This window comes from Bombus fervidus, chromosome 10, assembly GCF_041682495.2.
Source record: "Bombus fervidus isolate BK054 chromosome 10, iyBomFerv1, whole genome shotgun sequence".
Classification (NCBI taxonomy): Eukaryota; Metazoa; Arthropoda; class Insecta; order Hymenoptera; family Apidae; genus Bombus; species Bombus fervidus.
This window is the reverse complement of record NC_091526.1, coordinates 9,875,251-9,890,932: the sequence shown is the minus strand read 5'-3', so window position 1 is coordinate 9,890,932 and position 15,682 is coordinate 9,875,251. Positions and strand designations below refer to the sequence as shown.

Genomic DNA, 15,682 nt, shown 5'->3' with positions numbered 1-15,682 from the left:
TATGGGAAATCCGTGAACGCACCACCTGCCAAAACGGTTGATCACATGGGACAGGAGACCGACGTGATTCGCCCGGTCGTTTAATGACGGCGAGGTTGTGGGAACCCGGTCACGGGTGGAGCGAGCACTCCCCTTAAGTACAGTGATTATGCGACTGGGGACACGGTACTTGCGTAGCACTCGACGATTATTAACATGGATCGATTCGACTCTCTTTCCTGTTAAAAAAAAAAAAAAGTTCCTGTGGAAAATCCGCGAGGGGAACCGACGTCTGTTTCAGAGCTGGACATCTCGTCAAACCGTACAAAAACTTTTCTCCCTACTGATGTTCCCTCAGATCGTTCATCAGCCACTCTGTGGTACTAATTTTTATATTAAAATCTTCTTAAACGATTTAGAATATCGTATAAGAAATTACGTTAGACTAGAAACGACAGATAAACTGATTACTATCGTTCAAACATGATTGTTATAATTTACCATGTCACTGTAATTCTTTCTTTGTCTGAACAAATGCTTTCTTTGTACACAGATATATATCGTAACCTTGCGATAATACAAAATTCTCATCGATCAACTGTCACGTTTCGTAGAAACGACAGTGTATGTAATTGGAAAAGCACTGCATTTTATCTCCAGTTGTAAGACGCGAATCTGTCGTATACAATTCTCGCGAAAATTTTTCAACTTTCATGTTTCTGGATTTCCTTCGCTTTTCCTTCATTTTTTATTTTTTCCTGGTGGGTTAATGGAAGTAGAGGCGTTTGCCGTTTAGCTGGATGAAGCAACCACTCTTCTTGAGTGTAACGATTACGTCGCGAGGGATACGATACTTGAAGTCGACGACTTTTAGCCGGATTGCCGGTAGATTGGTCCGAATCTTCCTCCGTTTCTACAATCTCACTGAAATCGTGGCTCCTCTTTCGACAGCAAGACGTTTTACCCTCTCCAGTCGAATTTAATTTTGTTCTTTCTCTCTTAAATATAACTGGGAAAAATCCGACGACAGGGAAACGACGATATTTCGTCGCAATAACAGCGAGCATCCAATCTTCGAATAACTTTGATCGATGACATCGACGTAACTGGAGAACGAATTCGCGTTTCATGAAGGGGATGATAGCGCGCAGGGGTGAGATTGCCTTGTCACCGTGACAAATGGTTGGAGAACGAAAGGTACCAGGCAACGTAGAAACGCGCCACGTCCTTCCACTCCCTGGAATATTCGTTCTATCTTCCTTCAGCCTCGTCGCTTTCGCCCTTTCTTCACCTGCTCGTCTCTCACGATACCCCCAAAGACAGCGGAACGATCAACCCTGCTGACGATTAGTCATTAACCATCGACAGTCCTGACAAATAGCCACCGTTCAAATTTATTAAATGCCACGGGAATAAACACGAAACACGATGAAAAAATCTGGAAGTTTCTCTCACAGTACGCATCACGCAACTAGGGAATTAATTTTTTAAATTTTGCAATCAGGAAATCGTATTTAAATTTCTTTAAATATACCTGATTTTCGAAAAATTCTTGTTATTCCGTCTACCCGACGTAACTGAAAAAAAAAAGAAAGCAAAAGTAAATAGTTGGCAAAACATTTTAGAAAACGCGAAGAACAACGTTCGAGGCAAATAATATTTTAATCTTATGACACGTAGCATCTTCAAAATCACGAGAAGAATAGGCAAGATACAAGTTTAGCCGCAGAATCAAATAAAAATACGGTTCTACAAATCAGCCAATTGATCGACAACCTACTGAATGTGAATTCAACTGAATTTTATCGAAACCTGTCAAAGATGGCAACTTATCACGATCTTCTCCGGCGGTGTTTAATTTCAGCCATGCAATGTCTATCGTACGATGAAATGTATCGTTTTATTTTCTACTCGGCGAGAATCGGTCTTTTTAATCATGCGTTGTCTAATTACTTTTCCGCGGATAAAAGCGGCACGATCGATTTTTTATTAAACCGAGTGTGGTTTTTCATCCGGCAGCAGGGCGTACAATCGGCTGGATATCGACGGTACGTGAAATTTTATTCGCGTCTGGCTACTGGCTGGCATGTTTGCATAATTGAAAGCTCGCCGCTCGCGAAACGTTTCGCGTGCGATTCGGCCAACAGCATTATTCGCAACCTGTCGACGAATTGAAACGCGATCCGGTTCAGCCGTGTAAACTCGATGTTCCTATCGGAGTGCAACGATCGTTCTCCGGTTACGTGAATTAAGAGCTACTACTCGTCACGTTCCACGGTATTCCGCGAACATCGTTCGCCGACACATCGGATCAGCGATTCCTTTTCGTTCCGGTTTCTCGAGACTTAGATGAAATTCGACAATACCGTGCACGCGAAAATATGCAACATGCGACATGCGGCGATACCTGTGTTTTTAACACGAGAAAGGAATTCGATAGTGTCAGGAATGTTTTGTTTAGTAAGTATTTTAAGAAATACTGATGAATTTCGAAGAAACTCTTGGTGGAATTTAATAATAAGTATTGGAGATTATATGTGCACTAGCCAATGGAGGATGGTAATCGTAAAAACAGAAATACGTACAAATTGTTTAAACGACGCGTTCCACCGCTGATTTTCTTTTGAGACACGTTTGCTCCAATAATTCTTCTCAATAATTCGTTTGCATCTTCATCGTTGTACTTAGCGATAACCCGAAAATTAAATTTTATTTTAGTTAGAATCAATAACTGACAAGTTATAATAGAAATTTATTTATCCAACTATGGAGAAAGACAGTAACCGCAAAGAAACGTAAAATGAGGTTTTTTGTAGTTTTGAATAATTATGGACTTGAAAAGAAGCCAGCAATTGTATTGCAGAATATTGTCGTTTGAAGTATAAAGCGTCGATGACTATGGTTGTAGAAGAGTATATCAATTTATTACGAATGAACAGACATTTCTTCCACAGTTGATCAATCAAAGGAAGAGACTTTAATTCCCTGAATTTCGTTTCAAACACGAAAAACACACATCTTTTCGTCCGGAACGCCTGGTATTTTGATTTGTCACGATTCTGTGAAGGATGATGGTGCAATAATACCTTTTTTCGACTGTATCGTTATTGCGATTCACGATTTTTCACAGTGAATAATTTCGTGGGGAGCAAGTATTGCGATGAGTGGAAGTAAAAAAGAAAAAAAAAAAAACCGCAAGGAATCGGCGGGTTCAAACGTCACGCGCAAACCGCACGGCTGAAGGGGGCGTTTCACCCCTCGTAGCCAAAAATCACATTCCTACCGACCGACCCCTCGAATTACTGCGTGGTACCGCGTCGAATTCGCATTCCCATACGCGCGCCAACCCACGTACAGTCCTCCGCAATAATTGCATATCATTCTACCAAGGGGACAAACTTGCGTCAAAAAGAAAACAGAGGAACTTCCTTCGATATTCATATTCATCTTCAACTTTTAAACGATCAACGACATCTCCGCTTAACGATTTTGCAGAAATTGAAAAGGAGAAAGCAAAGTGGAATTTCACGATGATTTACAAGTATCTAATAGTTCAAAAACAAATCAGAGTTCTCGTGACGAAAATGGTCTTTGTCCACGTTTACATTTTTTCTTTTTCTTTTTTTTTTTTTTTTTTCAGGAAGAGAGAAAGAATATTGTAACATAATTTTGGTTTAACACATTTCAATGCTTTTAACGAAATGTTCGTATTATTATACGGTTGCACAATTGTATCTAATTAAATCACGAAAATGTGTAGCCACGATGAAGATTAATTTTATATTTAAAAGCGTAATTTCCATTCGACGATAAATCTGGACATAGACTTCTTTTTGTAAGAGCAATCCCAACCATGTGCCTTTCGATTCTAATTATTAGAATGCGTTATTATAATTAATAAATACTTTACAAAACGGTAACGAATTTGTGAAATGAAAGAAGTGAAATTAAATAAAATAAATTTTATGAATTATAAATTATCTGTTCATCGTATTAAACGGAAAATACTAAAATCGCAACAGAGAATACATGTTATAATTCGCAGCTCGTACCTTGTCAACTTACTGATATTGCTAGTTGGTAAATTATCGTGTCGCAGGATGTGAAGTGAACTATTACTGGAGAGGACTGTACGTGAAGACACGAGTTACGCAAAGCACACGAATAGTCACGCAAGCGACGTGCATGAATGCGTAATGCTAGCGAACAGTGATTTCCACCCTCGATGACCGCGGTCCTCGCCGCCCCCTTTCCACAACCAGATGGGGTTCTCACGAGTCACCCTTAATACCGCTCATAATCGAACCCGATAATACTTGCTGTCACAACACGCAAACAATAGCCCGCAGCTGATTGAAAAATCAAAAGATTACTCGTGATCTTGTACTCGCAGAGGTGGTCTCGCTTTTGATTAAAAACAAAAAAAAGCGAGAAGACGGTCGGAGGGTTGTAAGGAGCAAACAGGAATTCCCCTGCGATCCAATTTGATTCAATGAAATATTTATGTGCATTCAACGAGCTAATTAGTTGGAAACGTTATGATTTAGCAGGCAAACGATAAACGTTACGTTCTTTCGACCATCTTCGACGAAATTCCACTCTTCTAACGTTCAAAAATATCCCTTTGAACAGAATGTACAAAGATTTGTTGACATTCACGATTCCTCGTTTCAATCGCATATCGAATATCTTGTTAAAACATTACCAAATGTTCTTTCTGTTGGTCAAAAAGAGAATCGAAATAAGCGTAGAAATTGTATAATCGTGGCGAAGTTATTCCTTGTACTCTTCAGTCGTACGCGTCTCAAACGTTCGGCGGTCGAAACATCAATAAGAGAATCGTAACGACGACCCCCAACCGTTATGGCGCAAGACGTAACAATGATTCGCGCATGACAACAACTGGTGTCGCTATTACAGCAAATTTGTGTCTATTCAAACGGAAAATAAGAAGGCATAGATTGTGTGTAAGTATAATTTGATTCGATGGAAATTAAAACTTTTATCGCTATTGATCTGCAAATTAATTATAACTAGCGCGCAATTGCATTGTTGTTTTTATTACGATAAAGGTTCATCGGTGTTTCTTTTAAATACAGAATATTATGTTACTATATTAATATTATGTAGGCTGTTGATTTTTACGAACAATGCCAAAAAGCTGCGAGCTGATTCGAGGTTCGTTTCATTTTCTAAATATTATAGCGAGAAGTTTACTTTGGAAACTTTATATACATTGTTGTATAAAATTTTATACATTGTATCATGTACACTGCACTGTATACTTTTGTGCATTTAAATTTCTCGTATTTTGACAACTTACAATTTGTTCAAGTACGGATTCACAATGAAATTAAATAGAAAATTATATATCGTTTGCGAGAAGAGAAACTGAAACTTTTCTGGCAATTAAAGCGTCAACGAATTAATCGAGTTAACGTAGCAACAAGTGAAACGTCATAAGCAGTTGGTAAAATTTCGCGTGTGATTTTATCAAAGAGCAACGACGCAAGTTGACACGGAAAGAGACGCGAACGTTGGTCGCGTTGAACGTGGAAAAATTGCCCCTGGAATTTCGCGACGCGTCGTCTCCCGGTTCTCGCGGCAAGGACAGCCGTCACATTTTTATCTATCCTCGCGTGGTGTAACACGGAAACGTTCTGCCCCATGGTGAAAGGGAGTGTCGGCTGACACGCGGTTTAATCGACGATACACAGATGACAATAACGGTGAAACTCGATGTGTTCCGCATTCGCTAAATAAAACAGGAAAAAATGGCAAGAGAAAGAGAGAAGAAAAAGAGCGCGCGACAGAGCGGATAAGGGATAAAAAGAAGACGAAGGAAAGAATCGAAGATGGAGGGGGGTGTATCGAATAAATTTCTCGCGTCCTGTGGATAATGTATCGTCCAGCGTGAATAACCGACGAAAGCGGTGGCTCGTTTTATTATAAAACCACCGCGATGCAAATAAATTTATCGACACACGTCCCGCTCGGCGACGAGCGTCCGTGTCGCACCTTGTCATCGTCTTTGTCTACTATTCCATGTCCACTCTCGACTTTGTCGGCCTGATAATGACCAGTTGTTGTATTAGTTACTTTCGTAAACGAGTGTACATTTTTTACGCGACTTCCTGCGAAACGGATACCGCAGAAACGAACGACTGATAGCCAACAATTGCGTTTCACATTAAAAATTAATAACGGAGAGGCGCCTACTGGATACTCGATTAAAAGTTTGCAAGTTGACGTGAACATATAACATCGGGGCGTGGTTTTCTTGATACGAACGGAATTCGATAGCCATTTCGCTCGAAATTATGTATAAAGTGATATCATCGTTACTTACGTTTTTTATATCGAGTATAAAACTAAACGAGTTCATTCGCGATACGCCAGCTGCACTCGGACATTCATATATTTATATCAAATTAAACGTTTCATTAATTTAACGTTATTTCTATGTTTGTAATATACACTAGCGATACATTTTACTAAAATGTCTGATACGATCGTTGATTCCTCTCTCAAAAAGTTGCATATTTACGATCTACTTTCGAAGTACCTGTATCTCCGAATCAACCAGACAATTTTCATCTTGGATCCTTCTATTTTAAAATATTTCGTTTTAGATATGAAGAAAACGAACAATCACGAGTTTAAACCTTGCGATCTTCGATCGGAAATTTTCTTACGTAAATAGCACTTTTGCTTTTCTTTTGCAGGGCAGAGAGTGACCGCAAAATGTTGAATCCAGACACCGGCTGTTACTCGGAGTCCGTTCGGGCATGGTGAGTAACGCAATCAGATAAAAAAGAAATCGGCATTAGGGGTTAATTTACGGAACGCATAAGCGCAGCCAAGCCTCGTCAAAAGAATGTGTCTACGTTCGAGCCGGCCATAGCTTGCCCCTAATCTCCCTCGAGTATCTTGGCTCGCGTGCCGCGCGTGTTCTCATCAACGCGTAATCTTAATTAAGTACAAATCGCTCCGTGTACGACGACGCGTCCAGCTACGGCTATACCTTTAGATAATCGACCGTTTAACTTCCTTTCCTTCTCGTGCTTTCTCGTTCACGACGTTCTAGTCAAATAATCTTCCCGTTATCCTGATATTATTGCGACATTATCGTTACGATATTGCCAACACCGGTGTAGCGCAGGTGACACTGTGATTATTACGAGTCGGACTTCACAGTCAATTCGACGTCACCGATACTGCAATTTCTTCTGATTTATAAATGACACGGGCGTTCTCCGTAATTGGCCGCCGTTCTTACGTTGCTTCTATTTCAAGTGCTAGAGTGAAAGGACTGCTGTATGTAATTCCTACAAGAGTAAAGGAACTTTTTGTGTGCCAGGTCGAGCCGGGTCAGTCGAACTTGGTGCTAACTGGACGCGAATCGATTCATCGAAAGCCGACCTAACTTTCGTCCACTTTAGTTACCCGTTCTCCTTTCGATTTACGAACCACGTTCGAAAGGATCAAACATTTAAATATGACCACGAGTAAAAAGCACAAAGTATTGTATCGATTTGGCGGCGTCGATTCGAGATTAAGAAAATCCGTGACACGCGATACGAGAACACACGTTGTTGTCTGCAGGTTGGTCGCATCGCGATTGCGTGCGGCTTAGCTTCAAGTTCAACGCCGACGAGTAGAATACACGCGTCATCGGTGACAGCGTAATTGAAACTATGCTTACTTTAATACCTCCGCTACACCATTCATTAGGAACGCGAGCTTTTTGCGAATAACGTCGGAGAGTGTTAAATGATTGATAGCGGCGAACAGGAACGAGAAACTCGTGCGTAATCTCAAACAAGGCCTAGCGTGAACACACGTTACGAAGGTAGAAACACACGTCACGTGAGTATCAATTTAACTCGAAACGTTCTTTTTCTATCGCGTTCTTCCCCCCTTTGCAATCGTCTTCATCCTTGTTGACGATACGGTATCTTCGTTGATAATGCGACGATGATCCGTAGCCAGTCTTTCATGCTGCTATTAAACGTTTAAGAGGCCAGAATTCTGTTTTATCGAAGACTTCCAAAGAGAAAAAGAAAAAGAAAAGTGAGAGAAGAGAACACGAAAATCTGCTCTGCCAGCGATTAAGAAGGTAGAGGAAGGAGTTGAAAAATTCGTTATTTAAATTGAATCATTAGCGAGAATCCGTAATCGCGTTCGATCGGGGCTGGTTTCGGCTTAATTGAACGATAATTCGCGGAACGGCGCGTCCCGAAAGAGAGGGCGAGAGGCGTAGTTTTCGCGTAGCGAACAGGAACCGGCCGCGGATCAGCCGTAAATATGTTGGCAAGGAAACAAACAGGGCCGCGATTCAGTCCAAATTGCGCGCATGAATTTTAACGAACGGTGGTCGGCCGATTTTGTACGGCTGGCTCGAAATATCGAACCGATTTTTCATAATTCAAACCGTGGCCAGGCGCAAAATTCAATCGGACCCCGCAGCCAGCCCACCAAACCCCCTGCCCTACCCTCGTTGCCCGTTATTTCCGTGCTGGTTTTCGTGTTTTTGCCATTATGCCGGCAAAGGTAATTTCCCAGGCTCGACCGCTGCTGATGTATTTATAACGAAACGAATTAAACTCGCCAGCCAGCGAATAGGTAACAAAACGTTCCCGCCGGCCGGCAAGTCCCCTCCATTCGAAAATAAAATACCCAAATATTTGCCGGTTTAATTTGAATCATGCTCGCCTCCAAGCCACCATGTTACCTGGCTTAATAATGAAATGTCGCATTGTTGCGCGATGGAGTTATAGAACAAACCCCCTCCTACAATTTTTCCAACTTGTATTCGCATCACACTTCTATATTTCAAGGGTTGTTTCGCTAACATAATCGTAACATATCGATATATCGGTGGAAGTTTCACTTATTCTCATCTATTCTTCGTCTTCCTTTTTTCTTTTTCTTTTTTTTTTTTTTTCTTTTTTGCAGATGCCGCTATCCTTGTTCGTGCGTATACGAATGAAATTTAGAGATTATCGCACGACTAAAACGATCAAATACGATCGAAGAAGATTTTTACTTTTCTCTCTGTTACAAATCCTTTTTGGCTATTCATCGCTGCTTCAAACAATCGATACGTATGCCTACGACAGACTCTGAATATCTCGTTTCTTTCGCTTTCCAAATATCCAACTTTCCAACGCTATCTCACTATCTACATACTCGTAACCGATAATTTACGTATGCACTTGACAAACGAATCATTGTGCTTACGTATCTCTTCTTGTCTAGCTTACTGTTGACATTAATTAAAATTCTACTCAACTGACCAAGTATGCGTTTCTTTTCCCATATTACTAACAGGTTTCCTGTACTACGAACTAATCTTTCAGAGGGTTAGCATGCAAAGCGTTTGTACGAGAGAAGAAACTTGTGAAAGTCTCCTAATGGACCGCGCGTTTGTATATTCGTTTGTATTAGCGAGACAACGAGCGAAATGGAAGGCAAAGAAATATATTAGGCGAGTTTGTCGGGGGCGATTTATCCGCAATCGCAGCGTTGCTTTTCTCGGGACATTAGGGACACGATCACCGCACCGGTTGAAGAAGGATCGTTGGCCGGGGTGCTCGGGGGGTTGGGCCTTAATGCGATTAAGGTCGTTATCAGATGTCGCCGACGTTTCTTGCGCGATGACGTCGACTCGCTCGTTTGTCATCGCGCGACGTCGTCACGGGGGTTGCATGATTTACTTCCGTTTCCCTCCTTTCGCGCCCTTCGTTTCCTGTCGGCGATTTCCTTGCCACTGGCTCGCGCCTTACGTGGGATTCAATTTTACACGCGAACCTTTAACCCGTGCGATTCTCACATCTTCGAAATTTCTCAAATTCCCTTGATCCGTGTATTTCTCTCGTCTTCTAAATATTTGTCAAGTTATAATGCGTAATCTTTAAGAAGGAAAAGCACCGCGGTGAAAAGATCGCCTAACGGTCTTTAAAACGATGCTTTCGTTGCTCTTCTCGCGTCACGAAACACGAGAAGGAAGGAGAAGAGGTTCGGAACGAGTGACGAAGAATCGATTTAAAAAGGTCGCGTGCGACACGCGGCCGGACATACGTGTCAGAAGGCATTTCGAGATTCGTTAAGCCTCATCGTCGACACTCACCCTCGCGTAACATCGGTTGAACGTCGCATTGGCGTCGAAGAATGGAGCTAAGTCGTTGAAGGGAGAAAAAGAAAGAGACAACGGATTAGAGCCGATATTTATCCCAGAATAGGGAAGAGTGAGACGTAAAGAAAAAGAAGAGACAGTTCTTCTTGATGGTGGTCAGGCTACGAGACGAGGGTGTGGCCAGGAGATAGGGATGATTAGAAGCTACACTCCCGAAGGCACGAGCCGAGGGTGCCGGCGGAAAATTCATGGAGTTACTTAGCAGTCTTCCAAGCTTACTCGTTTATCTTGCCACCGGGGAGAAGAAGGAAGTCGTTACGTCGTCGAGAGGCCGCCCCCGGGGTCGAGGCTGTAATCCTAATTAATAATTAATTACCACGGTAGGGGAATAAATGGCCGATTGAATTCTTCCTGCGCTAAGGGAGGGGCTTGATTTATCGGGACGATTTTATTCTACGCTCGAGAACTCGGAAACAACGAAGCCTCCGATTCATCCGAGACATTGTTCTTCGCGTTTTCCACGGATCAGATCTGACGGAATTGATTAAATATGGTTGTGTATCGAACAATGCGTATAGTTCTTTCAATCAAGACAAGTAATTTGCCTTGTCATTCGCCAAACTCCACTAATGGTACCTCACGATACACGTCGAGTCTCGAAATTGAATTTTAAGATTGAAGCATAGGCGACTCAAATAATCTTATCTTCCTGCGTGTAGAATCTGAAACTCTAAGCGTACGAGTTTTCCAACGATCGAACGATTCAACGCAGGATCTTCCGTCCATAAAAAAAATCAGCGTGCCATAGTCACGGAGGAAGAGCAATACGGAGAAGGAATTTCGGAAGGATTTCTCTCGCAGGAACCTATCATCGGCAATAAATTCTGCGTCGACGTCGCGATAAATAACTATGCTTCCCGTGCTTTTCCATTTGCCGTGCTTTTCTCCAAGGAAAAAAGTTGGTCAAGTTTTACGAGGGTTTGGGTCAGGTGACGGAGGATAGAGAGAGAGAGAGAGAAGGGGGGAACAGACAGAGACAGAGAGAAGTGGTCGTTCGTTTTGATCTTTTAGGACCAAAGATCCTTCGGTAACGTGCACGAAAGTTGTCCGCGTGTGTTCGTACACGACTGGCTCCTCCCAGGAGCACCCCAGTTTGTCAAGATGACCCTCCAGTGTCGCTTACAAGACAGCAAATTTGTCTGAGATAAGCAAAACAAACAGAATGGACGAGCCCCTTGCCTTCGCCCTTGCTTTTTCTACGTCCTCTGTGTCTCTGGCGGATTCCTCTGAATAAGAGGAGATGAGACTGGAAGGGTTTAATTGGTGGCTCCTGTTTGATCAGAGAATTTCGCCTCTCACGAATTCGTTCGAATGCGTTTGCCTTTATTGGCTCGCTAACGCAACGTCATTTACCTTTGGCCGTGCGTATTCTCGAAACACTTTACAGCGATACAGTGATTAATTTCAATGATGAAGAGAATTTGTAGAGGAAGGAAGATGGAAGTTAAAGCTAGCAATTTTTAAGTGCGAAACAAACGGCATAGACGACACTTGGAGGATTGTAAATTACGAGCCGATTCCGCGAAACCTCTGTTTCAACAGCCATCTCGAACGCAGCCCGCTGCGGGGATTTGCATATATTAGATTTTATCCTTCCAAGAACGTTCGTCTTCGAGATGCACGTATTTATGGGATCCTCGCGTATAATAGTCCCGAATTTAGGATGGAATCTCGGTGGCAACTTCATTATGGCGGCTGATTTAAGGGGCTCCATTTCGAACGACCACTTTCAATCTTGGGAAATATTCTCAGCTCTCGAATCTCCTTCTTTTATACCTTTCCCAGGTAAACTCAGGTTAAAGTCAATGTTCGCGTCGCCACAGCGAGCTGTTGTGATGCTGTTCAGCCGTTCCACATTGATCAACATCGCAAATTGAGAAGCGATGACGTTACAAAACGCTGCTTTACAAATTTTACTTTACGTTACCTTACGTGTCATCCTTTCATCGCGAATCTACTTACGTAAGAGAATTCGATACTGCTTACGCAATGGAATTAATAAATCGGAATAAAAAGCAGAGCTGATCGATGTAACTACCGAAAAGCTCGACATGGATAACCGTTGATCCTCGACGACTGTTCTCGCTGTTTCTATTTTCTACCAGCAACCGCGAACTTACCCTTCCATTTCTAACGACAGTTTAATACACCCCCGACAAAGTGCAGAGCGAATTCGATTGGGAAAGGATTACGCAGGAGGCCAGGGACGATACAGATCGAGAGGTCTGCGAGGCTCGATTAGCTGCGGGTGAAGGGATGCTAGTACGCGAAGGTCTCGAGGCACAGCTGCGCGAAAAAGGGGGGGGGGGCCTGGCTGGTTCCACAGCTGCGAACAGGGTCATCGATGTCACTGAGGATCGAGAAACGATCGCACGCGTGTCGAACGCGACGACGATAGGGCCTTCGATTCGATTCGTGCTCGACCTTCGATCGGTTCGGGCCTGCGGATCGAATCGAGGATCGCCGAAACAGGTGAAAGGAACGCCGAAGGAAATCCAAAGCGAACGCGTACCCAGTTCGTTTTTAATTCTTGTAAATTTCAGTTTACAAGAGACGAAAGTCTAGCAGAGAACGAGCAGTTTTCTTACGAGTCACGATCTAGGAAAGACAGAGTAGTAGCTCGTTGGTCGATCGAGCGGGCAAGGCACGCAAGGGGTAATTCAATGGGTTCGTTTCACGGCCAATGCAATCACGCGAGTCGAGCGAGGAAAGAGAGAGAAGCGGTCCTAATCGCGATCACTGAATAGGATATTCTTCAACGCCTGCATCAGTGAGATTATTAATTCGCCCTTCGCGTCCAGCGAGCACGCGCCCGGCGTGCTTTGACACTTCAGACGATGCGAGAAAAAAATTGCCCGTAACCGAGAGGATCGAAATCGTCGAGCGGAGAAAGGAAGAGAAAGAGAGAAATAGAGAGAAAGAGTGAAGGTGTAGAAGAAAGAAAACGAATGGAGCAGTCGAGATGACGATGGAGAAAAAGTGAGGCGACTGGAATGACAGGAAGAGAAACGAAGAGAGGGATAGAGGCGTTAATAGGACCACCACGCTAGGGGATTCGATCGAAGAACATTCTCCGCGTTCCTCCTGGTGCAATATAATACATGTGTAGATATATACATGGATGTATGCGTGAACGCAGAAGCAGCCCTCTAGGGGGTTGCCGAGGGGTAAACATCGTGTAACCATCGGGGAAAGAGCACGGGGGGTTTGAGGTCGATTGTGCGGCTCGGCACTCGCATACGATTCCATAAATATTTTATTGGCTCGTCATTCGATTTAATTACGCCGGCCAATCGAATGACACGCTGGATTACGCCACGGATATTCCCTCGTGTACACTCGCGAGATCTCCAAAGCTTGTCAAGCGTTGCTTACTTTTTTCTTTTTTTTTTTTTTTTTGTTTTTTAATCTTCCGATTCTGTTTCTTTTTAAACGGACGATTTTCACGACCGTCTGATTGTGATTGTCACGATGAAATTGACGAATCCCAGCGAATTCTGCGAACGTACCAGATAATCTCTCTTTCAAAACACACGGCAGTGTCAAAGGCGCGCAAGACAGTCATTCACGCGTAAAACAGGGTACACAGAGGCAATTTTCCAAAACTATTCGCGAGTCGTCAGCGGGACAAAGGGAAACGAAGCGACCAGTGATTTCCTTTGACCCGAGTGCCGTTTGGAACAGCGATCCTTTGGCGGCGAACGAAAAAAGAGAAGATAAACGGACGCAGGAAATGCAGAGCGGAGGATAGAGAGTGGCAGGGAGGCGAGCAAGAGGTAGAGAAAAATTCAAAGAAAAGCCGGCCGCTGTCTAGGCGATTTTCCGCGAGATCGCACCACGCCACAGTCTCGCCGAGGGAAACATATTTTTCAGGATGCAACGAGCCGTCCGTCGAAACGTCCTGCAATTTCCTTGCTCCCTCTCCTCTCCAGCGTCTGGTCCGTGCGCGCTTAATTAAGCCGAGCCACTTAGTACCGTTGAATGCTTCTTGATTGGCAGACGAGGTAGCCGACGACGAGCGAAGCCCAGGTACGTAGCTATCCGCGCCTCTGGCAGCCGCGAGTCGGCCACTCAGTCAACATCAGACGAATGCTGAGTTATGTCGAGGGTCCGAGCTCTTTTAAACTCGCCAATAAATCGGCTGCTTCTTCTCTACCAAGTTCCTTCTTCTTCTTCTTCTTCTTCTTCTTCCTCTTCTTCTTCTGGTGGTGATGCTGGTGCAGCGGCTGCCGCGTTTTCTACTCCCTCTTCTTGGTACTTCGCATCTTTCTTCCAAATGGTCGTGTCCATTATTTTTCTACGAGCCTCATGTCGTTGCACCTTAGGCGGCTATTTTTTCACTGATTTCTCGTCGATTACTGGTGGCACACTTCGTACAGTTCTTTATCTTCATTTGCAGACTTCTCTGTCAGGGTTATTACGCCTTTATTCCGCTGCTTTAATCAATATTTCTATTTGCTTTTGTTCTCCGAGTCTTTCCTTCTTCAATTCACACGATATTCAACGAGAAGATAGTGTTTGTTCTTAGTTATGGATATTGCTATAGATTGCATTATTTACTCTGTTCTATCTGCTCGCGTACATTCTACATTCTAACTTTTATCGCTGTTTATTTCCAGTTTCCTTCTTTTATCGGATCTTGCCGAAAATTTTCGTGACTCGCCAGGTAGCGTGAAATTCGTTGCAGATATCTACCTTGGAACCTGCTGGGGGAGAGAGGTGCGAAAATATCAGCTCGTTTGCCCGATGACTGGGCAGCTTCCTTATTCCCTTTTGTTTTCCTTTATTTTTTCCCGGGCTTCTTTCGCGCTATTATCTCCCTCGCGGCGGCCATCTCGCGACGGCCACCCCGCGGGATCGATTATATTTCTGTTAGAGATTAGAAACGCACCTGTATACCCGACATCAAAGCCAGTATTAATTATTCCGGCTGCCGCCACGTAATTAATTTCTCGACCGGTCGCGTTTGATCGAAAGGTTCCTGCACTAGAAATTATTTCTTTCTTTCTTTAAGTATTTAAAATAAATTTCATTCGATTCCTTGAAACGAAAGGTAGAAAATTCTTTTAAAAAAATGGAATCTTATGCTCTTCCTCTGCGGAGTTCTTCGGATTATTTTCGATACGGTCGTGTTTCTCTATCGTTAACAAATTTCTTCGCTTTTACACAAATATTATAAAATCGTTATCGACACGAAGATCATCGGAGGAAGTTTTTTCAAAAACATTTTCACTGAATTTTTAGATGAGAAACCGAAGATATAACGATTAAAGAGCAGAATTATTATAATGTCAAAGGAAAAGGCACGTACTTCTCTTCAAGACCGAATAGGAAGACAACATTTGATAACAACGGGATCGACTAACGACATACCGAATTTTAAAGCTTTTTTTCGTAAAACATGGAAAATCTGACATTCGCGTTTCCCCTCGTATGCACGATTTTTTATCTTCAAGTCCGTAACGAAGCCATTAAAACTTCCTTCATTTACTGAAAGGAAAAGGT

General features: G+C 43.0%; 1 protein-coding gene across 5 annotated transcripts in view; it reads left to right on the top strand.

Moving 5' to 3' along the window:
* Window positions 1-15,682, top strand: part of Soxn (SRY-box transcription factor soxNeuro) — a 119,299-nt gene that overhangs the window by 59,493 nt on the left and 44,124 nt on the right. For 4 of the 5 annotated variants that reach the window (XR_011800820.2, XR_011800819.1, XM_072011400.1 and 1 more), the window contains exon 2: window positions 6,705-6,770. Coding sequence is in view for 3 of the 5 variants with exons in the window: in XM_072011400.1 (XP_071867501.1) it covers window positions 6,705-6,770 (66 nt within the window). In the remaining 2 variants the exon portion in view is untranslated. Of the gene's footprint in view, window positions 1-6,704; window positions 6,771-8,937; window positions 8,988-15,682 lie in introns of those variants that run through there. The other variant, XM_072011402.1, reaches the window with a different exon arrangement.